A 23,271-nucleotide genomic window follows, 5' to 3' on the forward strand; every position below is an offset into this window, starting at 1 on the left:
CTACCTCTATGTGTATGTTTTCATCCTGCAAGTTTTCTTGGACACAAGAGTATACAAGCAGGTACTGGATACACCAAATACAAAATTCTGGCAGCTGTGTGTCATTGAAAACAGACGTAAGGAATTTTACAGTCCATTTAGTCAGAAATTCTGTTCACAGTAAATCATTAGCAAAATTCTTCTAAGTGTCACTGCTCACCCAGTTGTTTCGACATGCTTAACTTCTTATCAAACTGCCACTTCCCACAGCACAGTTTCAGGAAACTGTATTCCACATTAATCACAAAAAGCTGTTGTCTTACTTGACAGCAACTACTACTCACAAGAATGTAGTCACACAGGCAATCATCTTCTACTAATCATTATAGTTTCAGTAATCACCGACTATAATTTTTTTCTTGCTTTCCTTAGGACTATTTGTTCCTTACGCTGTACTTCCCAATTTGCTGAAATGTTAATAATTTATCCTGTTAGCTTTTCTGTGCTAAATTGTACATGGCCATGGGTATGTCTGCTCCTCCCCAGCAACTTTTGAACTTGTTTGGCAGTTCCAGCCACACTAGACAAAAGGAGAACATTTCAGAAATACTGATTTATTATTACTTACATATTTTGTGAAAGTAAGACTTCAGTAGAATGCCATAACCAAGTGAAAGGTTCAAGTACCCAACTGTACTAGACACCAATTAATTCATGTAAGAGATACCAAGAAGTATGCTTCACTAGCTTTGGTGTTCACAAAACTAGTTGTTTTTTACTTCTACGGCTTACGTACCTACAGTGTCAACCTGTTACTTGACTAAGCACTTAAGTTCAAATCACTTTCAAAATTACCGATTAACACTCCTCGGTAAATTACTATTTCTGGTTAGCTTCATTGCATTACTCTGTTCAAAACACAGTGCCTACCTTTGTTTTGGGAAAAGCCAGAGCTCTTTCTCCACAAATGCATTTGCAAAAGCTCCTATTTCTGAAATTATTTATTTTTACCTGAAACACTGTATTTACAATCAGAGTTCACAGCTGGGTTTTGCTTTTTTGTTTCAGACTTTTACTGCTATGCCAAGCTGCCACTCAAGTAATTCTCTATCCGTACCACTGAGTAACAAGAAGCATCCTGAAATCCTGTGATTGATAAAGAGGATTATTTTGTCACAGGCTATTTTAAGTATGTTTATAAAGCCTCAAAAAAAAGCTTGTAGAGACTTCATCCATTGATGTAACGTTCTTCAAACTCTTTTACCACGTTGGTTAAAAAGGCGACCTCTGAAAGGCTTAATGAGCTATTTTACATAATCTGGGCATTTAACTGGATGCGTTATTAAGGCTCGAACACAGTGGAGGACGGTTTAAAAAACAGCACAGGGTGCTTTAAGCAGAGTCTCCGTAGGAATTCCCAAGCCCCGCTCAGCCAGCTTCACCCCCGCAGCGAGGGCTGCGGGCAGGCCCCCCCGCAGGGCGCCAGAGGGCCCGGCCCCCCCCGCCCCGCCGCCAGCTCTTCCCCGGCCGCCGGCTCGGACGCTGCCGGGCACGGAGCACCGCCCGCCCGCCGCCCTCCCGCGCGGACACACGGGCCTCCCAGCATCTATCCCCGCCGCTTCCCGCTCTCTTTCTCCTCACTGACCTAGAAGACCCCGGGGCCGCACAACCCCCTGCCCCACAGCGACAGCCAGCAGCCGCCCCCCCCTCCCCGCCTCCGCTCTTCCTCAGGGCCCGAACCCCTTCCCCTACCAGCAGGGAACGGGATGGGGCAGCTCCCCCCCGCAGGGAGGGGCGGAGTGCGGCGGCCGCTGACGAGGGACCCAAACCTGCGGCCCCTCAGCGGCGGCGGCCGCCGCGGCCCCGGCCCCTCCTGGCGCGCGCGGCCGAACCCTCGCGAGAAGTCGCCGCTCGCTCCCGCGTTGCCACGTTCAAAGGCACCGGCGGCGGGGTGCGTGTCGGACACGCGCACCCGGCACGCGGCCGCTCCCCCTCGCCCCGCGGCCAATCGGCACTGAGAGGCGCCCCGCCTCGTTCCCGTGGGCGCCCCGCGATTGGCTGGCGGCGGGCGGGCGGGACGGGCCGCGGTGCGCTGGGCGCTGCGCTGCAGGGGCCGCAGGGCGCTGCCGCACGCGGGGCTCAGGTGGCGGTGGCGGTGCTTGTCTCGTTCTGGCGGCGGCCCCGCCGGCTGCGCTCCGCCCCGCCCCCGCCCCCCGCTGCCTGACAGGAGGTGCCATGGCCTCACGCAAGAGCTCCAGAGGCGCCGGCAGCAGCCCCAGCCCTGGTTCCAAGAGAGGTGAGCGGCGCCGCTGCGGGAGCGAGGCCGCCGTTCTGGGGCGAAGGGGCGGGGGCTGCCGCGGCCCCAAGCGCTGCGGGGCGGCGGCGGCCGGAGCCCCGTAGCTGGGGGAGGGGAGGGGAAGGGAAGGGAAGGGGCCTTTGCAGCCCCTCGCCGCGGCGCGGGGGAGGCCCCGGGCGAAGCGAGGGGGTGCTGCGCCTTCCGCGCCGCCTGCGCCCCGCGGCGGGCTGAGGTGCGGCCTCCCCCGCCCTCCCCCTCCCCTACTGCCGCGCGGCGGGGGCCTGCGGGGGCCGCGCTCCCCCCCCGCGCCGCGGGGCAGGGGCAGGTTGCTGGGCTCCTGTCCCGCCATTTCCATCGTCCCCCTTCTGGGGAGCTCATGCGGAGGCGAAGCTTGCGTGGCCGGGCCTGGGCGGTGGGGACGCCCCTGGAGAGCTCCCCGAAGGAAAGGCGAGCGGCGTGCAGGCCGCCTGGCTGCGGCGGGTTTCGACACCTGCGGGTATCCCGGAAAGGTGCACTCAGACCGTGCTTACCAGAAGCCGAGAGTAGAACTGGGCTGCCCAGTGTCTGGTGCTAGTGAGGTCGTTGTTATTCTTGTGTTAAAATTTGGAACACCTCCTCGGGTTCACCTGTGTAGCAGCACTGGTCTAAAGTTATTAGATCTGTTGTAGGTATAGCATCTAAGTTTCTGTGAGTTTAGAAGCAAGGAGGAATAATCTTGGAAGAATGCACGCAGAAGACTTTTTGATACAGCTACCTACCTGCCCCGATAGGGAACACCTTAGGAAATCTAACTATTCCTGAACTACTACGTGTGAACAGTTTAGGTAGGGAAAGCTGGAAAGCTCCGTGTGCAGTAGCATTTTTAAGCATAGCAGAACATGCTTGAAAGAGGAAAAAGGTATATACTTCTGGAGTCAGCATGGAACCTTGCACACTGCACTAAAGAAAGGAAGTGCTTTTATGAGAGATTGAATGCTTGCTCTTTGTAACTTCTTTGATTTTGAGCTTGACACGCACAGAGCTCTGGTGATGAAATGTGGTAATGACACTGAAGTAGTGTCTGGTTTTCCTCTTCGAATATAGCAGTAATATGGAGAACAGTATTAATTAAAGGATGAACCATATAAGATTATTTTACCTATCACATGATGAATTAAGAGAAAAAGCTTTCAAATATACTGAAATATACAAGAGTTTAGAGATCATGTTACAATATTATGATGTTCATGGAGGTGGTTTTGTTGGTAGGGGTTTTCTGTTGTTTTTTTTAATCCTTTTTTGATTGCTGGCCTATGCCAGTGTCTATATTACACTTTTTGTTTGGACTGGAGGTGCTCTGATCATCATGTAGTATTAAGCACGCTAAATACAGATTTTCGATTATAATGCATTAAGAACATGCATCCCTGGTATATCTTTCAGTACTAAACATGGTTCTGTGAATACTTTGAATATCGCTTAAAAGGTTTGTCAACCTTTGAAAAACAAATTTATCAGGAAACTGAATCTCTGGCTAAGTAAAAAAGTATGCCATAATTTTTTATTTTCGGTTTGAGTAAAAATTTAGCTCTTTATATTAAAAGATACATGGTTTGTATAATTGTACTGGGGACACTTTATTTACTGTTATCTATGAGGGGATGAAGCAGTATGAGTAATGCGTTAGGCACTTGCCTAAGATGTAACCTCTTAAACTTGGACAAACTTGGACAAGTATTTTGTTAGTTTCAGCAACTTCTAGTTAGAATCCCTTGGAGGACTGTAGAAATTACAGCGTGAAGCTGATGCTGTTTTCATAGTTGCAGCTGCAGAAAGAAGTAATGGATGATTACTCTTGTGTGAATAGAGTAACAGTTAGAGGGGCAGTCTTCACAGCAGCCAGTAAGCCTTCCATAGTTGAGGGATGTGAAAATGAGATGAGGAAGTGAATTTGACATGGCTAGTAATCGAGCCTGTGAAGAAGAAACCTCAAGTTTGAGGCAGTTGTCAATAATGTAGTATTCACTTTCACAGCAGTTCGTAGGAGAGTACGTGGCTTCTTGCCAAGGTGTTGCTCATAGCTGTGAAACCACTGAAGCTGACAGCACATCTAGAAATCTGTGCACTGAGACAATGCCTGCATCTGAATGTAGTAATCTGCTTTTATGTTTTGCATCAGAAAATATTGACAGTAATCTTACAAATAGAATAAGTCGCTAATAGTTCTAATTGTAGTTTATATAGGTGTCTTCAGATTCATTGAAATGTCAGAGCTGCAACTAAATAATTTTTAGAACTAGAACTCTACCTTTTACTTTGACAAGTCATATACTAGAAGCTGTCAAATCAATCCTAATAAAAAAAATCTTTGTACAGCTACTGATGGACACTTCTTTGAAAGTGACATTTACTGAATTGTATGAATAGGCCAATGATTTTATTTGGAGTACAGAAGTGAAAACCAGGTAAAAATTTGACAGTTTGGGGATACTTGTTGAGGGAAATGTGTTATTATCTTTATTAGGAAGTCTGGCTTCTTGTCACTAGTCTACAGAATTCACTGTAAAAACTCTAGCCTCTCTAAAAGGACTAAAATAAATTTTAAACAGCTAGATGAAGTAATAGATACTTGCTGGAATATTACTTAAAGCTTCACTGGATGAGGGACAGTTTTGGTACAGAACAAGTGTGTGTCACCTGTCGTGAATTAACTCCCTCAGATTTCACGAGATGGGAAATTTGGAAATGTCTTGGGCATTAGTGGCTGGAGAAGCCTTTCAGTAAGAATGAGGATAAGTAGCCCAGCTACTTTTGAAATACAAATGACTTACAAAATGTGAATTACTTTGTAAGCTATACTTACTTGCAGGAGTACTGATAGTAAGGCATCTGTCATTATATTGCTGTATGGGTATCTTCTTTTTTCTTACGAGAATTACGTTTTTAAAATTACTTAAACGTAGTTCTCCCTGATTATGTAGTTGTGCAGTAATTGCTATTTGTTTTCTTTGTATTTCTAATGACAAGTGGGGGAGTTCTAATCTAATGACAAGCTAGACGCAATACAAAACCCACATTTCCAACACAAGACATCGTCTGTATCTACAGACAACTTAATTTTATATATATAAAAAAAAAAATAAATCCTGCCTCTGGTAGTTCTGAGGCTCTGTTGCCACACCGATTGAAGTCAAAAGTACTCTACTGTTGCTTTGATAAATTTTCTTTAATCTCCGTAATAGTGATTGAGGTTATCTTCTGACATCTCCCACTTTTCTCTGCAAGATCCCAGGACATGCTTCATTTCACTTTTTCCTGGTTAATCAGGTAGTTTCCTTAGATATCTAAGCGCAAATGTATTGCCAAGCTTTTAACTCCTTTAACTTGCCTTTTGGACCTTCTAAGGTCCCTTATCTAATCCTTTCATTAATTTCTGGCTTCTTTAACTTTGTTTGTTGTTTGTTGGGGGGGGGTGTGGATTTTTTTGTTGGATTTTTTTTCGGTTGACCTGATGTCATTGTCCAAATGCGATTTTGTACTACTAGTACTTCTTTTTCAGTTCTAGGAAGATAGTTGTGCCTGTTAGTTTGCATGAACTTTGACTTTTTGTCTCATCTCTGTTGTAAAGACTATTTTATAGTGTACTTTCCCTTGATGAAGGCTTTCTATTAGCTTTTTAATTTACCTAAAGAGCAGAGAAAGTTCATCAGCTAAACAGGTTGCTTATTTCCTGCTGAAGCTCTTTTGTTGGCTCATGGAAACACTGAACTTCCCATTTAAAGCACTGGAAGTAGTAATGTGATTACCCATGCCTTCTCTGGTCTCTCTCAGCTACCCGGCTGTGCTGTGGTATAATACCTAATTTTCATATATGATGGATTCTATGTAAATATCATGCTTCTATCTATCTACAAATTCTGTCTCTCTAATTTCTGATCTGAAGTACTGGTCAGTATGCTTACTTTATGCTCTTGACATTACAATTGTGCAGTGTATAATCTGATTTATTGTGTTACAATCTATCTGTTATTTCCTTCCTCATTTTGGTTGTAAACACTTTTATGGAAAGTCGTTTGGATAGAAGAGATTGCTGTGTGGCTGGGTGTCAAGGGAGGATGAGGCTGAATTAAGAGTTTGATTGTGTCATCATGGAGCCATGGTGTGAATGCAGAAGGTGAATGGTTGGTTTGGAAATGCTATTGTAATGGCCGGATATACGGGGGCTTCAGTAAAACAAAAAAAAAAAAATCGGTAGAAGGCATGCATGTTAAGGTTGTTTCTAATTACAGAGTGCATAAAGAGGTGAGATTTCGGTATTTCTGTTTCTTTAAACTGAAAATCCCTTTACTGATCACCTGTACAAAAAGAAAAAAAAGTTTGTTTTCAGCTGGACCTTCCTGAATCACTGTGAAACATGTGATAAGTGTTCCTGTGCTAATTCTTATGTTGAATTCTTCATTGTAGAGAACTTGAGCAGTGAAGTTCTGAGTTACCCCAAGTGATTCTTTCCCGATGAAGATCACAAACTGGTAATCTGTGTGATAGCCTGCAGCAGTGTTATTCCTAACTGCATCCTACGGGCTAGCTCTTTGCATGGCAGAGTTTTGAGCTATGCTTTGAAGTGGAAATTGTAACTCTGTTGTGTCTTTAAACACACTGGAAATTAAGTATGCAGATAAACATATACTGAGTTTAAACAGACTGTAGTATATGTGGTCCAGCTTTGTGACAGCTTTATAAATGAAACAAATTTTAGTCTCCTTCATATGGAGTTGCACTATTACTTTGCATGTACTTACCCAGCGTAACAACTGCTACCGAGTTGTTTGTTTAAAGGCTTTCTTTTTAAAACCTGTAATAGCTAGGGGTTTTGTAACAATTGAGCAGCAGTTTTCTTGTTTTACAGTTTTATTTCCTGAGGTTCTGGTTGAGTAATAATAAACAATTAATTACTATTATAGCATATCTCACTTTCCATGCCAGTGTTTTTTTTAAGGTGGTGTGGGTTTTTTCTGTTTGTTTTGTTTTGTTTGTGTTTTTACTATTATTAAAGAAAGTTGACATAGCAGTTTGTAACCATGGTATTATTTCTTCCCATAGTAATTGGAGGACACAGCTATATCTTTTGAAGCAAGAAAGTTGTGAAAAGAGCAATACTTTTGCAACTGAGATCTCCTAACAACATATTTTAACAACTATTAATAAGAGTGTAGGTATGAGACACCTAAAAACTCTTCTGACATCTGTAGGAGTTGCAGATGTGTATCACCTCTTTGAACTAACACCTAATTAAATTGACTAGGTAGCAGACTTGAAAATTTGATCAGTTTTAGGCATCAAATAAAGGATTTTAAAATGTTCTTTTTTTCCCATGAGCAGAAGCCTGTGAATAGCAGGGCTGTAGGTACTTGCATGGTAACTAGATTTTTACTTGTTTCAATTTGAAACTTGCTCAGACCATGAGAAAAATAGAAAAAACTGAAACAACGTAATGTTTTCTTTATTTTGTGATTTAATTAGGACTTGTTGCTAAAACAAATTAATGTGACCCACATTACAGGATAGGAAATTGGAACAAGGAAAAAATGCCCTAAAATAAATGCCTGCGTGCTATACACAGAGATGAGGATTTTCAACCTTATGTAATAGAAACTTTTTTTAAAGGTCACCACTGGCAGAATTTGCATGTTGGGTGTTTAAGTATTTCTTGTATTTCCTTTCCACTTTTACCTTTCCTGAACTCTGCTTTGGCCTAAATACAACCAAACATTTAATTAACCTAGTAATTATGTAGGACTATTGGCTACATTAAATCATTCAAACATGAGATAGGTAGATCATATAATTTTAGATCTTATTTCCAAATGTTCAGTGACAGAGAGCTGGTTAGTCAAAGTAGCAGCTAGTTAAGATCTTTAAGTCATCTGCACAGTTAAAATCAGTATGAATTTTGTCTTATCAGTGTTACAGTCTATACAGATATGTTGATCCTATAGCATGAGACAAACAAATTTCGTTATAAGGTTGTAGTCTTAACCTTGAACTTCTTTCTTGATGTTTTATGTATAGTGAGTTTACAAGAGGCAAGTTCTAAATCAGTTTTGGACATTAATTCTATTTTTTTTGGTTTTATACACATAAAAACAAGACTTGAGAAAAATTGACTAAAGTGTTTGGGAAAAATATCGGAATGTGGGAATCGGAATCTATTTAGATTAGGTAAATAGATAACACAAAATGGTTTTGTTCTGTTTTTACAGGACTTTTTATTTTTTCCTGAAGTGCTAACTATTTAAACCTGTTACTGTACTATCTTTAAGTTTGTGGATAAAAGGTTTTAAAAAAAAAAATAATCCAAACTATTCAGCTGGTATGTGATAGATGCATTAAATACTGCTTTAAATGTGTTCCAGTTGATAGTCAGCATTAATTATAAAACTCTTCCAAGTTGTAAGCAATGTCATTATTGATCATCCAAGCTGTGTGCACATTATGCACATTTTTCCTTGTAATAAATCCAAATTGAAGAACTATTCAAATAGATATTCATCTAAACAGCCAAGAAGAAAAACCCAAAACATGATGTGGACAAAATTTGACTAGCTTTTATAAATGTGCTAGACAGAGAATCATTTTCAGAAGAAGCAGATGCAGATTCAGGATTTTTTCTTAGGAACATGTATCTGTATTCATTTTTACCTCTTCTGACTTCAGCAGTTATGCTTGGATAAACAGAACTCCAGAGGGAGGTTTAACAGCAGCAGCACTTACGGGGCAAACAGCTGGTCTCCAAACCTCCCTGAAAAGTGCAGAGTTAGCACTGCAAACTGTTTTGCTGCCTCTGACAAGTCTTGCAAAACTATGTAGCATCCTAGGACAGAATTTGTCATTAAGTTTCTTTTTGTCTTTAATTTGTGACTATTTTTCTCTTAGAGAGAAAAACTTTCATTCTTTAAAAATAAGCCCAGAACTAGTAATTCCTTTGATGTTTCGTTTGTGAGTAGATTTCTTCTGAATAAATTTTTCTGATTTTTGTTTTGTATGTATGTCTTAGAAGAATCATTTAAATGTAAAGCGATCGGGATTTGTTCACTATTTACAGTCAGAGTAAATGTAACCTCATAAGAATAATAATTAAAAAAACCACCCTGGGAATGATGCTTGACATCAGTCAGCCACATGACAATCTTATTTGTGTTTTGTATTGTTATTTTTTTCGGAAGAATAATTAATTCTGACTTAGTAATAAATCATCTTAGCCTGCAACTAAAAAACTTTTCTAAATGTTGTGGTGCTTCCTGTGTACTGGAAAGGTATCTATAGGCTTAAAAGTACTTTGAACTATAACAGCTTATATTCAGAAATGGGCTGACTTTTAAAAAAAGTATTGAGCCTCTCTCTTTATAGGCTGAATATAAAAAAGGAAAAAAGAAAACCCTACATGCATCTATTTTACCTGAAGCATAACCCCCCCCACACACACACACACACATATGCATCTATTTTACCTGAAGCATATTTTCAAAGAATAGGGTTTCAGTTCTGATTCTGTGTAGAACAGGGCTGGAAAGAGTGGTGTTTTACTTCTGTGCAACTTTGGTAACTAGAGCTGACACCCAGGACAGAAGAGAAAAATAATTCCATTTTCTTCTTGAAGAAGTAAAAAGTTTGGTTGACTTTCAGTGTTGCAGCTGCTGTTTATGGGGTATACTTGAACAGGAGTGAGAATGTATGTTTTCAATTCTTGTTGTTGAAACTGTTCCAAACCAATGTGAAATGAGATTCAGCCTGCTGAGACCGAGTATGATGATAGGCCTGTTAGATCTGGAGTCCCCTTTTTTACCTAGAAAGGAGGGGAAAAACTGGGCTGTAGTCTGTTCTGTGGAGCTCCTCTCTTAGAGATTGCTGTTGTGGCCAGTTAAGATTTGACTGTGCACTAATGAACAGCTTCATTGTGAAGGACTAAAATGGCTTTGCTCTCATACCCTTGGGTATACTTAAAAATGTGTTGTATACCTCTGAAGAAATTCAAACACTGTTTCCCAGAAAAGAGAACTGAATCTCTGATCTTTCGCATCCAGATTAAGTTCTGAATTCAAGGAGATGGTTCAATGGAATTGCCTCATTTGTTGAAGGAAGGAGCTTCCTTTCACTAGGGAAGTGCAGCAGGGCACTTACAATCCTGGAGTTTTTTAACATACTTTGTGATGCATTTCTCCCCTCCCCACAGTTGCACTTGGTTACCCTCAGCATCTCCTCAATCAGCCTGTTTAGTTGTCAAATCCTGAATTTATGCCTTTGCTGTTGTTTTCAGTGTTTGTTATTTTTTCATCATCAACTGAAAGGCTTCAGTTGGAAGGGACCTTAAAGATCACCTAGTTCCAACCCTGCTGCCATGGGCAGGGACACCTTCCACTAGACCAGGTTGCTCAAAGCTGCATCCAACCGGGCCTTGAACACTTCCAGGGATGGGGCATCCACAGCTGCTCTGGGCAGCCTGTTCCAGTGTCTCACCACCCTCACAGTAAAGAATTTCTTCCTAGTAGCTAATCTAAATGTACCCTCTTTTAATTTGAACCCATTACCCCTTGCCCTATTGCTGCAGGCCCTGGTTTGATTGCTTGTATTGTAGATATTTTACTATGTGAAATCTTGTAGGAATTGGAAATTAGGATCTTTAAGGTTTTTGTCAGGATTGATTATATGTGGAATAAGGAAAAGTTCCTCAAATACTAAAGTAAAATCGGTGAAGTGGCAACAGGAAAGCCTATATTGCCTTTAATTTGGCTAATTTGTTATTTCAACTTTAAGTACTGGACTTTTTCTTTGAACTAACAGCTCTTTCTGTTCCATCCATTTCCCTGTTCATAAGTAGTAAGTTTCTGAGTTAGTGTATTGAAGTTCTTTGGTAATGTGCACAGCTATCTTTATAACCACGTAGACTAGATTATATGAAGTGCAAAGCAGAGATCTAGTTTATAATGATGATGATGATAATAATAAAGCCCCCCCCCCCCCCCTTCTACTAAGGTTACAGTGCTGAAGAATGTTTCTTAGATACCAAAAGGAATAATCAATTTTGTATCACAAAGAATTTATATTGAATTTATTTGAAGTAAACCTTTACCTTAAACTTCAGATCTTGTCTCTAAAGACCCTGCTATCATGATTGTAAAACAAGCAAAAATTTCTAAGAGTGGATATGGCTATTTGTGAAAGCTTAAGGTTGGAATATTTAGAATTGATTATAGAAACATAGTATATTTATATGTAATATATCCTATATATAAGTACTTACACAATTTAATAGAATATTTATTTCATAAGTATTTTAGTAAAAATCTTAGTTCTGTCTTCAAGTAAACAAATAAAACAGTAATCCTGCCTCCCTTACAAATGAAGTAGAGTTTGTAAAAGCACATCAAAAGCACAAATCTGTTCATTGAAAGTGTATTGTTCCACCTTTGGTACACTGAATGAAAATTACATGTTGAAAATCTGTTGTACCTCAGGATAGCGCTTGCAATCATGGTGCATGGACTTCTCAGAACGGGACGGTTCAATACATGTGCTCATTGAGTATAGATTTCGAAATACATAACCTAAACAAATACACATATATGACCCGTCTCACGATAGTGGGGGGATGTGTGTTAGCTCATATTTTAATAGGGGGAAAATAGTATCAACAGAGAATGCTGTAGACTTCCCTTTAACAGATATTTTACTCAAAATATTTGTTACTGACCCCACTCAAAAAAACTTTGTGTAAAAACCATTTAAAATAATTAACTGGAGTTTTATTACCGAGAATGGCTTGCAACAGTTGTTTTACTGTTAGTCATACTGGAAAATATAATTTGGTGAGTATGTCAAGTGGTAGTAGGCCATGCTCATACAAGAGAGGTTGTTTTCTGTCTTTGTGCTGCTACTAGTTCTGTTCTATTTGTGGTAGGGCAGTTGCATTTTAACTTATTTTAGGTTTACTTCTCTCCCATATCTTTTTTTTTTATCACTTTGCATTTTGCTTTTAAAACAAGCTTGTTCTAAAGTCTCCCTATGGTCTAGCTGATTGATAATTTTTACTTAAGAAATTAGATTTTTAGTTATTTCTCTGAGGTTAGTGTTTTGTTGTTTTTCCTTTTAGTGTGTTTTCCTAATTTCTAGCAGCTGCCTGCTGCAGTGCACCCTTCTCTTAATGTGATAATCCATAATTGCTTCAGTATTACTTCCTAATGCACCTTTGTTGGAAATAATTATACACATTACAAAAGCTTAGCTTGATGCTTTGAATCCTGCCTTTATTTTTGTGTTCATAATTGACTCTTTTCCCTCTAAGCCTCTCTGCTTGCAGTTTGGTAGTGATCTACAGGTGGAAGTAATCCTGCTAGTCTTGATTGTCAATTACACTTTTCTAAATTTACATAAAATTGCACGGACTACATAGTTGTACCAAAACTAACTTGTATTACTGTTTCAACTTTAAAAACTATTTTCAAGTGAGGTGAAGAATAATAATTTTGAGTTCCTTCAAAAAAGAACCAACAGGCAAACCAGCATTTGTACACAGTAGAGCGAGACCTTGCAAGAAGTCTGCACTGTTGGCTTAGCCTTCTCAATCTTGAAGTGTATTTTAAATATATATCATTCAATTTAACCTTTGTCTTTTGCAAAGCTAACCAAAATTATGTTGTTTGGTATTGGAAGTGTGGCATTCAGAGAGACATGTGTAAGCTGTATTTTTCAAGGTGTGTATTAATGTATGTTTTTCATGGGGTGTTTGTTTTGTGGCCTTTTGGTCCATCTTCCTTTTGATGAGTCTGAAGAGCTTCCCCATTTTAGTTGGAGCCTTCCTTTCAGGAAGGAAGATGTTTGTAATTTCTTGGGAAGACATGTTCTTGCAATCAGTTGCTTTTTAAAGGGCACAAGATAAGGCTGTTGGTACTTGGTTAAGGGTCAAAATATGTGTGTTAGTTCAGATTGGGAATGTATATTTGAAACTAATTTATTGACTGTCTACACTCACTTTGCTTTTATGCATTGTACTGTTGTCCCTCAATATACTTAGGTTTGAGTGAAATGAAGCAGAAAGTTCTGCTGCAACCACTTACAGGCATTCAGCCAGGTAAGATCTAGTTTGGATCAATCCCCTCAAAATACGTAGAACATGGACTTCAGGTTCTCGGCATTGGTTGAATGTGCCATGAATCCACTTGTAGTAGGATCTGGTATCTGCAAATGCAGGTGCAGCTGAAGTGAATTTGCAACAAATTGCCTAATATAATACCAATCAAAACAATATAGGTTTTACATGCAATAGACCACATCTGATTGTGTGCAAAATTATTTCCCTCAATAAGCTCTTGATTTCTCCATATATTTGGTGACTTTTACCGTTTGTTTAAATTTTCCTCCTGTCTTGCTCTAAATTGCTCGTGCGTTATGTGAGTTGCTGAAATGTACTAGTCAGGAGGTCTTTCTTAGAGCATCTGTTCTGTTTGATATATTCAGGTGGCTTTAAAGATAGTTAAAACACACACCAGTTACAGAATCAACTGCCTGTAATTCCTTTGCATCCTTTTGAAATGTCTTAAACTCAGATGTTATTTCTCACTTCTTTCTCCCTTGAGCTATTGTGAATTGCTTTTGGTAATTAGTCGCTGGATGTTAAAACCACAGGAGGCATAAGTTGTTTTTCAAAGTAGCTGTGACATTCTACTGTTCAGTTCATCTACCTGATCGCTGTGTTATTTAAAGAAGCATGGGAGAAGAAGGGCAGAGTGCTAGATCCTCAAGTTTTTACATAGGGTTGCTGTTAATGAGAAAGGAATTTTTCTGTCTTCCTCCCACCCACAAGGAGGTGGCTTTTGTTTGAAATGCAGTGGGAAAAGAATAGTTTGCTGAAATTGAAGATGTAAGTTGAATAGTGTTTTAGTGGGTTTTTCCTCCTTTTCTGGTCCTTGAGAAGAAGAGAGTATGTTCGATCATTAAGCATTGGTGTTTGCTTTAAATTGTGCAGGTAGCATTCATATTGTCAGAACTTAAAGGAGGGGTGAGTGAGATGAGTTAGTCCTTTCTGGAAAGTGAGGGCAACAAAGCAAAAACAACACCTCTGCTACTTTTAACAAGCAAGCAATAGAATTTTTTCCTGGTTTAGCTTTATGGCAAGTGGTGTATTGCACTCTAGGGAAACAGGCTTTGCTTTGGCGAAACTATCAGTAACCCTCCTTTAGGTCTGCTTAGAAGCAAGTATGAGGTATACCAGGGGAACAGTTATTATCTGAAAATTCTTTGGCAGGAATATGCATGGTTGGTTTTGAGTAACTCTTTTAGAAGACTCAAAACTATGTCTTAGAAATTAGCAGGCTTTGATTCTTAAAGTAGTTAGCAAGTTTCAAATGAGCCATCTCTACAGGATACTCGGGAAGCCTGGTAGAGGAGTGCCAACATGGAGAAAGTTTCTTGGGCGAGGGCCAACTTGACAAATGCAAGCAGGCAAGCTTTGTGTCCGGACTTGTGTTTCAGCTTATGCTGATGGATTTAATGTCCTTAGAGCTCAGATGCTGTGGCATACATTGCAGTGAAAATACTACAGTACAGTGTGCTCTGTTTCATTTGCTGCTGTGTTGGAGGATTAAGGGGAGGGGAAAGAATCAACTACCCAGGATGCTCTGTTTGGAGGAGTAAGTGAATTTGATTGTCGTCAGACCTAGATTGCCATATGAGTTCTGAAAAGCGTTTGGCTCCTGAGGATAACTGCTCTAAAAATAGATTTGGAGGAGAGGTTTCTCATGGGTCCAGTTTCGGGTTCCAGCTGAACTGGCTTTAGGAAACTTGTTTGCTCCTGTTGCAGGACTACAGTGAGGATAAATCATTTCTTATTCTGCCTTCAACATTAATTTTTGGAGATACCGACACACTCACTCTGTCTGGGGAAATCAAGCGCTGATGTTATGGCTGATGACACAGGTAGAATCCTAACGTTTTTGTCAACAAGTGGAAAATGCATAGTCTCAAATACCGGCTGTGTCTGCTTTTGTAATCAGCAAAATAACTGGCTTGCTGTGGTATGTTGGCGTTTTCTAGCCAGTTTGCTGTTCTAATCTGTATTACAGGCTGCCTTTGTTCTCTTTGATTGAATGTTCTCTGGAGTAGAGGTATGTCATGAGTTTATGGCAGGTGGTTAATTGTAACTTAAGTTTTTGCTTGAGTAGAGCACACTTTAATGTAAGAAACATAGTTTTGTCTTCAGATATCTGACTTTGAAGTTATTTGTGGACTATGTGAAATTACTAGGTGTATTTAACATAAGTAAAAGGAAGAAGGTTTTCGTACACCTTAATGTAAGTGTGACTTAATGGGGGATGGGTGAGTATAGGACTTTAATAAAAGATTTGCCGCTGAGGAATAGAGCACACTTTAAGACTTTCTGATGTCTGCATAAAGACATCTGGTGGTGCAAGCACAGGCTTACCAGATATGGCAAGTGACCTACTTCTGACATGGCTGGCAGCATGTGCAGAGAAAGGGCTTGAATTGAGAATTAACTGGAATGAGCTCTGAGCCAGCTTCAGTCCTTGCAACATTTTGTTCTGACCCATGTGTAGGGTTATCTGTGCATGCCATAGGTAAATTTTATGTTACATAACTTCAATTAATATTGAAGCCTTGCCTGATCAAGCTGCTGTGGTTGAATTCTTAGCAGAATCAAGAGTTTTGAAAATAATTTTCCTGTAAGATAGGAAGCCACAGCACAAAAATGTAGTGTTGTGACAGTTGTGAATGGTATTTTTATAGCAGAACTTGGTTTTGAGGGATTTGCATGCCTTTTAGACTGTAAAAAATATGAACAGCTATGCTTGATTAATTAATTGTCTTCCATTTTCCTGTTCTAATAAGTAAAGCCCCTTTCTTGAGAAGCAACTAGCAGTAAACACTAGAAAACAATAAGGTAAATGAATAAGTGTGAAATAACAGCAAAATTCTTGTTAGTGTTTGCCTCTTCTAATACCTAATATGCTCTAGAACAAAGTTGTAACCTGGTATAATTTAAATTTTTACCCTTATGGTTTAATTTTAAATACATACAAGCTTCCATTAGCTGCATTGGAACACAGGACTAGTGAAGTTCTGCTGTTAAATAGTCTGTTTATTTCTGAATATTAATATTTCCTGGTCAAGAGTACTTTAAATATTTTTTATACACAGTCAGTTCTGTTTCTGAATGTGATGACATGCCTGACGTGAGGCCAAGTTGTCTCTGTTTCTCTGAATTATTGGGCAGCCTATACCAAGGGAACTTTGTGTGTAATATAGAAAAGATACAAAATAGTTGGTATTTGATCTTTGTACAGAGTAGGCTTAATCAAATAATATGTTTTTTCAATAAAATGCTGAGCTGGCTAAGAGCTGATGTGAGTCAGTTGGGTTTTTTTATTGGTCTGATTTCAGTATATAGCACAGTGAATGTAATAAAAGGTTAGTTTATTACAGCTGTGAACCTGATTGCAAGCAGGGTCTGAAAGTACTTCTATATAATATCTAATACACAAAGAAGTCACCAATCTCTCATTACTGTCATTACAATCAATCATCTTTCAGAGCTACTCCATTTTCTTTAAAACCAATCATACTGATATTTAGCCGAGACTATTTTTGTTTTTTTCTATGATCAGTGTTGATAAAGACATCAAACATTACTTGTAATTAGTATGATAAAAATAACTCCCTACCTTATTATACTATCACAATATTCATGACAAACTTCCTTGAATATTCCAAAATATGTAAGAAATAGCTTAACTTCAATAACTAGGAGTGAATGTGGCTGAACTGGCAAAGGCCGGTGCTTAGAGGGGAATGAAGTGGAATAGACTGTTAGGCATGAAACTGTGGCCAAGTGCCAGCTTTGCGGCAGTAGTAATAGGAGGCAGAAGAGCGGATGTTTAGCTTTGGAGAAAGGCCACAGGTCTTTTTGGATGCACATTTGTTTCCTACATGTACCCCTCTTACCCTAAAATGATCTTAAAGCAATGGACCAAGCAATTTATGTTTTTTCTAGTGCTGATGCCCATTTGAAACCCCCTACATATATGCTAGGCTGAGATATTTCTTTTCTCAGTGGTTTGTCTGTAACTACTGGATTTTTTACATACACTTACTTTCCATATGTGCAGTTACAAATGAAGCTGTGATTTGCATTAGATCACTGTGTCATACTTTCACTTGTATATTCCATAGGACTGGAAATCTAAAGGTATTCAGCATGTAGTGAATCTGCTTGATTCTAAGCCAACAGGGAGGATTTTTTTTTAGTTGGTAGAGTGTCTGAACTTGGAGTCTTATCCTTAATATAGATTTTGGAGCCCTCTTAGGCTATTGGAATTTTCATGTTGATTCTGTGGGCTAATTCAACTAGCTTTGAAACTTGCTTCAGAAGAAATGCTTTTCTTCCAAAGTGGTTCTGCTGCTCATATTGCCCTCTGGTGGCAGTTTGAGAACTGTTGTCACAAATGCAAAACATCTCAAAAATGTTAAGCTCTGTATAAATATACATAAGGGGAGGAAGGGGAGATGTCCAGCTAAGTTGTTAAAATAAATTACATGCGAGTGTTTGGGTTTTGGTTGGTTGTAGAGCTTTTACTTAGACGATCATTGAGCTTCCCACCATAATTTGCAGTGTTATGAAAAGCAAGTAACAGTGGTGAAGTTTGAAAAACCAAAAAGAACAAAAAAAGTGTTACTTAAATGTCTTGTATTCTGTGTAGTCATAAGAAACACGGGTTAGAATTATATGTTGAACCATGATTTTCTAAGTCTTACACAAATATTTTTTCCTACTTGTTTACCTTATTTTAACAGAGACTAAGCATGGAGGAAGCAAGAATGGAAAGAAAGAAGGACTCTCTGGAAGCTCGTTTTTCACCTGGTTTATGGTAATTGCTTTGCTGGGAGTTTGGACATCAGTAGCAGTTGTCTGGTTTGAACTTGTAGATTATGAAGAAGTTCTAGGTAAGAATTTTAAATCTTAAGTTGCTTCCAATAATTATTATGATATGCATTAAGTGGAGGTCATTTTAAATTTCTAGATAGCTGATTTGACTACTGCAGTGTTGCAAATGACCTACATGATAAGAATAGGCAATGTAGTTCAAAAAGTACATTTTAATGCTGAACTCTACTATGATGTTAAAATGGGATTCTCATAAGACTGAAAAAGGTTATTACTGCATTTGTTAAAGAATGGAAGAAATCTCCAAGGAGAGATCTGGGTCTCTTTGTAACACGTATACTGTAGTTCATTTGAAATATCAGCTAAATATGCATTGCTTCAATTTAAGCTCTCAGAAACTTGCAGCAGAAAATGGGCAGGTAATGTTACCACTCCTGTGCTGGGCTGTGTTGCCTGTGGAGTTGGGACAATTGATCAGTCATCCTCTCATGAATGAGCTGTTGAATGACGTCAGTTTAAAGCTTGTAACAGTGATAACTGTATCTCAATATGACAATGTTAAGATGGTATTGTTAATATGATATTGAAGGGTAAAAATCAATGTCTCAAATTTCAAGATGTATGTCCATAGATAGAGCTATTGTCCTGATGTCAACATGCGCTTTTGCAGCTGCTGATTTTACAAGCTTTACAGCTTTGCAGATCTGTTGGTACATGCTTTTGATTTGGACTGATTTTAAGAGAAGCTTCTGGTTTGAAACTTCTTTGGGTCTAGTGATGCAAATAATGGTTTCTATATTTTTACCATGCACGCAGCCAAAGCAAAGGATTTCCGTTATAACTTGTCAGAGGTCCTACAAGGTAGGATATTAGAGAAATAAGCTTGCTTTACAGTCCCTTGGCTAAGAATTTTGGTTTACTTTTTAATGTTTTTAATTTTTGAGACAATTACTGTTCTTCTACAATGACGTGAAACTCGGTCATTTCTCATCTGTCTCATTCTTCATGGTTTTGAAGATGATGCAATTCTTATTTCTAGAGAATTAAGTTTATTCTACCACTCTGCTATGTTTAACCATAAACCAATAAAGAATCTTCATAATTCATTGCTTCCATACAATGTTGATGGCCTTATTTTCGCCTGTTCTAGACCCAAGTCTGAACTTTTTCTTTGACAAAACTGTTTTCTGTTTTTCTAAATACCATATTAAGAACTATATTTCATTTATTTTAATGGCAATCAAGTTATGCCTCCATTTAAAGAATGTCAAATATATTAAACTGGCAAACCATAAGGACTTGCAGTTCTGCAAACAGTGTGCAGAGTTTCTATGCTATTAAAAATTGTCTGAATTTTATCAAAACTAATTAGATAGATAGCTCCCTACTCACTTGGTGATCCCAGGATGCTTCTAATCCTGGATACCACGATTCTCTGCTAAAAATTCTTTTTGAATAACTAGGTTCTCCTTTTGCCTATACTTAGGGTTGGTAGAGCTGCAGTTTCAAAAATAAAAGGGAGATGTCTGGTGTGTTGGTCACCTATAAAAGAATGGACAACTTTTTTGTCTGCAGTGAATTTTATGCAGTTGTTGATTAAAAAATTATGTATATTTTCCTTTGTCCTTCAAGTACGTTCCTTATTTTCTATTAACTTGACACTAAAAATTACATACCTATTTTTTCCTGAGAATTTAGAATGGTAAGAAGCATATAATCAGAAAACAAATGGTGATTTTTTTTGATTAATTTGGTTTATTATTCCTTTCCCCTCAAACATGTTGAATTCCCTGTGAACTTAAATTTTATTTTGAGCAAAGCATGTTCACATAAAGTGCATCACTTAATTACAGATTTGTTTTAAATCTGTGAACAACAAAAGAAATGTGTGAAAAAGACTCGTGTTCAGTCTAAAGTCTAGGAAGTGCAGAAATGAACTTAATATTATTATTAATATTTGTGATATTTCCCAGGAAATGTAAAATGTGGTTAAGAGTTGTATGACTAAATCATAAAAAAATAAATAAATATGGTAACAGCCTGGCATTGACAGTCAACCATTGCACATTGAAAACACTGTGCTGGAAACAAACTGCTGAATCCTTAATTGTCTCTTCTCCCTCTCTTTGCATTTCTAGGCAAGCTTGGGATATATGATGCTGATGGAGATGGAGATTTTGATGTGGAAGATGCTAAAGTATTGCTAGGCAAGTACAAACGGGTGGAATAATCTATGTAATTCATTTGTCATTCATGTTTGTTTTTTGTTTAATGTCAAAACAATATTTCTGCTTTTTCCAGATTGGAGAACTTAAAATGATTAAATTGTGGTGGGTTTTTTTCTTAATGCAGGTTGTAGGATTGTGTGTGAAACTTGTTCAGGTTGTGTTCTTTTTCTCCTAATATAGCAATATAAGTGGAAAGCATTTATAGGATGATTTTGAAGTTAGGTGGTTGATGCTGCTGTAGACAGTTGAAAGAGGGCTGTGATTATTGCTCAGATGCAGGGCTTAATACGCTTCAAGAGTTAAAACATTGTTTATGTAATGTGTTATGTCCATTTTTAATTTTAAATTTGACTTCCAACAGGCCTTTGTGCTTCCTAGATCACTGTTTACCATATTTTATTAGTCTTTTCCTCTGTTCAGAGTTCTCCACAGGTCTGTTGGTTTTCTTTGCGCTTCAGTGGTCATGCATGATGTGGATTTTTCTTTTTTGACTTCGAAACACTGTTTTTAGGCTTCTGTTCCTTGGAGTTTCAGAGAATGTCTTTCTGCTCACTGTGTATCTTCAAAGAGAAATTTCAATCACTATAGATGCTTCATGATATTGCCCTTCTATCTACGTCTAGCAGTTAAAGCACTACCATCTTCAGCTTCACAGTCAAGCATTGGATAGATACTTCTTGCATACCTGATGTTAGAAATTTACTTTTAAAAATTGACTTGTTCAAATGTAAATCTATTCTGAGCACACAAACCTAGCCATCTAAACATAAACAAAACGACAAAATAGTATATAATAGCTTGAGCAGAGGGCAAAGTGGAACGTCTCAAACTAGTTAGTTATCAATGGTATGTCAATAGTATATCAGGATGTTATGGCTTGCTATTTGAAGCTCATACTCCATAAAAATCAGTTTATTAACGGTTTATTTTTCCCAACTTACGTTTGCAGAAATAAGCAAATCTTCTGGGGAGGGTTCATTTGTTTAATACCTTCATGGTTTAAAGAAAACCCATGCCATCAAAATTACTGAACCAGTTTGCAGTGGTGTAAATGTGAGAGGCACTTCAAAGACTCTCCTGGGGTCTGAATGCCTTCTGAGCTACAAACTGGGTGTTAGTTATAAATGGTAGATAAGATAACACTATATAGTTACAATAGACAGAGAAAGATTAGGATTATGTAGTGTATAGAAAGTGGATATCAATCCCTTGTGGATCATATTAGTTGGATTCAGATTACCAAGGTGGTAGCCAGAAACATGCTGCTACTTTGTTATCTCTCTCTGTTTTATGCAACTTGATAGAGCTGGGAATTATGCCAGTACATGACAGTGTTTCTATTATAAGCTTGTCTTATCATACATTTAAACCTTATACTTCAAATGTGACATTAAAAGGTCACGGATCAAAAGTTATTTTTATTACTTTTGAATACTTGCTCAGAAATTTGTTTTAATCTCATTTAATTTTAAAAAGTATTTTCTGCAGTACGAAGAAAATGGTAAATTTTGAAAAGTTACATGACGTTGATAATATTTTCTAGTAACTACCATATAATAGTGTTAACTGAAGATCCAAGTAAATTATTGCACTTGTTTGTATTTAATATTTAATATGAACTAAAAAATGAACGCCACCATGCAGTCTAAAATTATTTCATTGATGCAGAAACTGGTAGACTAGATTCCCTCTTCAGGAATTTGTTTCCAGAATTACGTCTTTGTAGTAAAGAAAATCATCTAGTAAGTCTACATTCAACTGCAGTAGGGTAGCTTTCTAAATATTGAATGCATAGCTTCTTTTATATTTTATTTGTGATGATTTTGTTAATACATATGCTGTTTGAAGACTCGTTACTTTTTTTTTCTCTGAGTCAGACTACTATGACATCAAGTGGTTTCTCTGCTAATTTATTACTGACTTTAAAAGGAAATCCTACTGTTTGATGTTTAATGCTAGGAAGTCATATGCTTTTTTATTTTCTGTTCAGTAGTTATTACTAAACTACTATATATTGAAATTGTGGCATGTGTAGTGGTTTAATGTTGTCGACTTCCATAATCTTTAGTTTTTGCTACAAATTTAAAGATTTAATTTGCATATTAATTACAAATACATTTTAAAGTTAATTTAATTCTGAGAAATGCATCTACCAGCATGTTTATTTTATGTTTCAAAGACTGGTTTAGAAGCTGATACCTTCATCGTTTTCTGTAATACTTGTGCACACCTAAATAGAAGAATTAAAAATTAGTATTTTATTTCTTGTATGTATAAGGTGTGATAGGACTTGTTCGTTTTATTTGTGTAAATCAAAGGAGGTTTGACAAATTAAGTTCTCTTGAGGTGTTTGTGTAGTTTTGAAAATGATGTGCAAGACGTGTGTTCTTCCCTGCCCCTCAAGTAAAGGCGAGGGGGGATGGAGCCCCGTGTAAAACCCAAGTAGCCAACCAACCTCAAATATTTGTTGACTTAGTTTTGTATTCATTTATTAAAAAAAAATATCCAGGGCAGAAGTGCAAGCTTGGTGAAGCTAGTTGGCAGTTACCTGGTGGATTCTTTTTCACAGGTATTTCTAGTGTTCTGTTTACTGAATTCTTTTTGGTAATGGGAATAGAGGCTTCTTAATCCACTCCTTTGAGGGCTGCTGTTATCAGTAATTCTTTTCCAAGTTTTTGTCTACTGCATTCTGATTAGTCTTTGAAAGAGGTTATTCTAAGGAAGAGTTTTCCACCTCAGTACTTTTAGCTCAGTACAAAGAAACAGTGGCTTTAGTAGTATTACGAAGAAATACATGTGTAGGGAATACCAATGTCTGTTGTAACAGAATCTTTGGA

General features: G+C 38.3%; 1 protein-coding gene across 13 annotated transcripts in view; it reads left to right on the plus strand.

The window, feature by feature from the left end:
* Positions 1–2,045: 2,045 nt before the first annotated feature.
* ASPH (aspartate beta-hydroxylase) overlaps positions 2,046–23,271 on the plus strand; it is a 122,805-nt gene continuing 101,579 nt past the window's right edge. For 3 of the 13 annotated variants that reach the window (XM_055801068.1, XM_055801065.1, XM_055801073.1), the window contains exons 1-4: positions 2,051–2,275; positions 18,116–18,265; positions 19,023–19,067; positions 20,345–20,413. In XM_055801068.1, the coding sequence (XP_055657043.1) occupies positions 2,215–2,275; positions 18,116–18,265; positions 19,023–19,067; positions 20,345–20,413 (325 nt within the window). In that variant the 5' untranslated portion in view covers positions 2,051–2,214. Of the gene's footprint in view, positions 2,276–14,960; positions 15,224–18,115; positions 18,266–19,022; positions 19,068–20,344; positions 20,414–23,271 lie in introns of those variants that run through there. The other 10 variants (XM_055801067.1, XM_055801066.1, XM_055801074.1 and 7 more) reach the window with 9 other exon arrangements.

The sequence above is a fragment of the Falco peregrinus genome, chromosome 3 (assembly GCF_023634155.1).
Source record: "Falco peregrinus isolate bFalPer1 chromosome 3, bFalPer1.pri, whole genome shotgun sequence".
In the NCBI taxonomy this organism is placed as follows: Eukaryota; Metazoa; Chordata; class Aves; order Falconiformes; family Falconidae; genus Falco; species Falco peregrinus.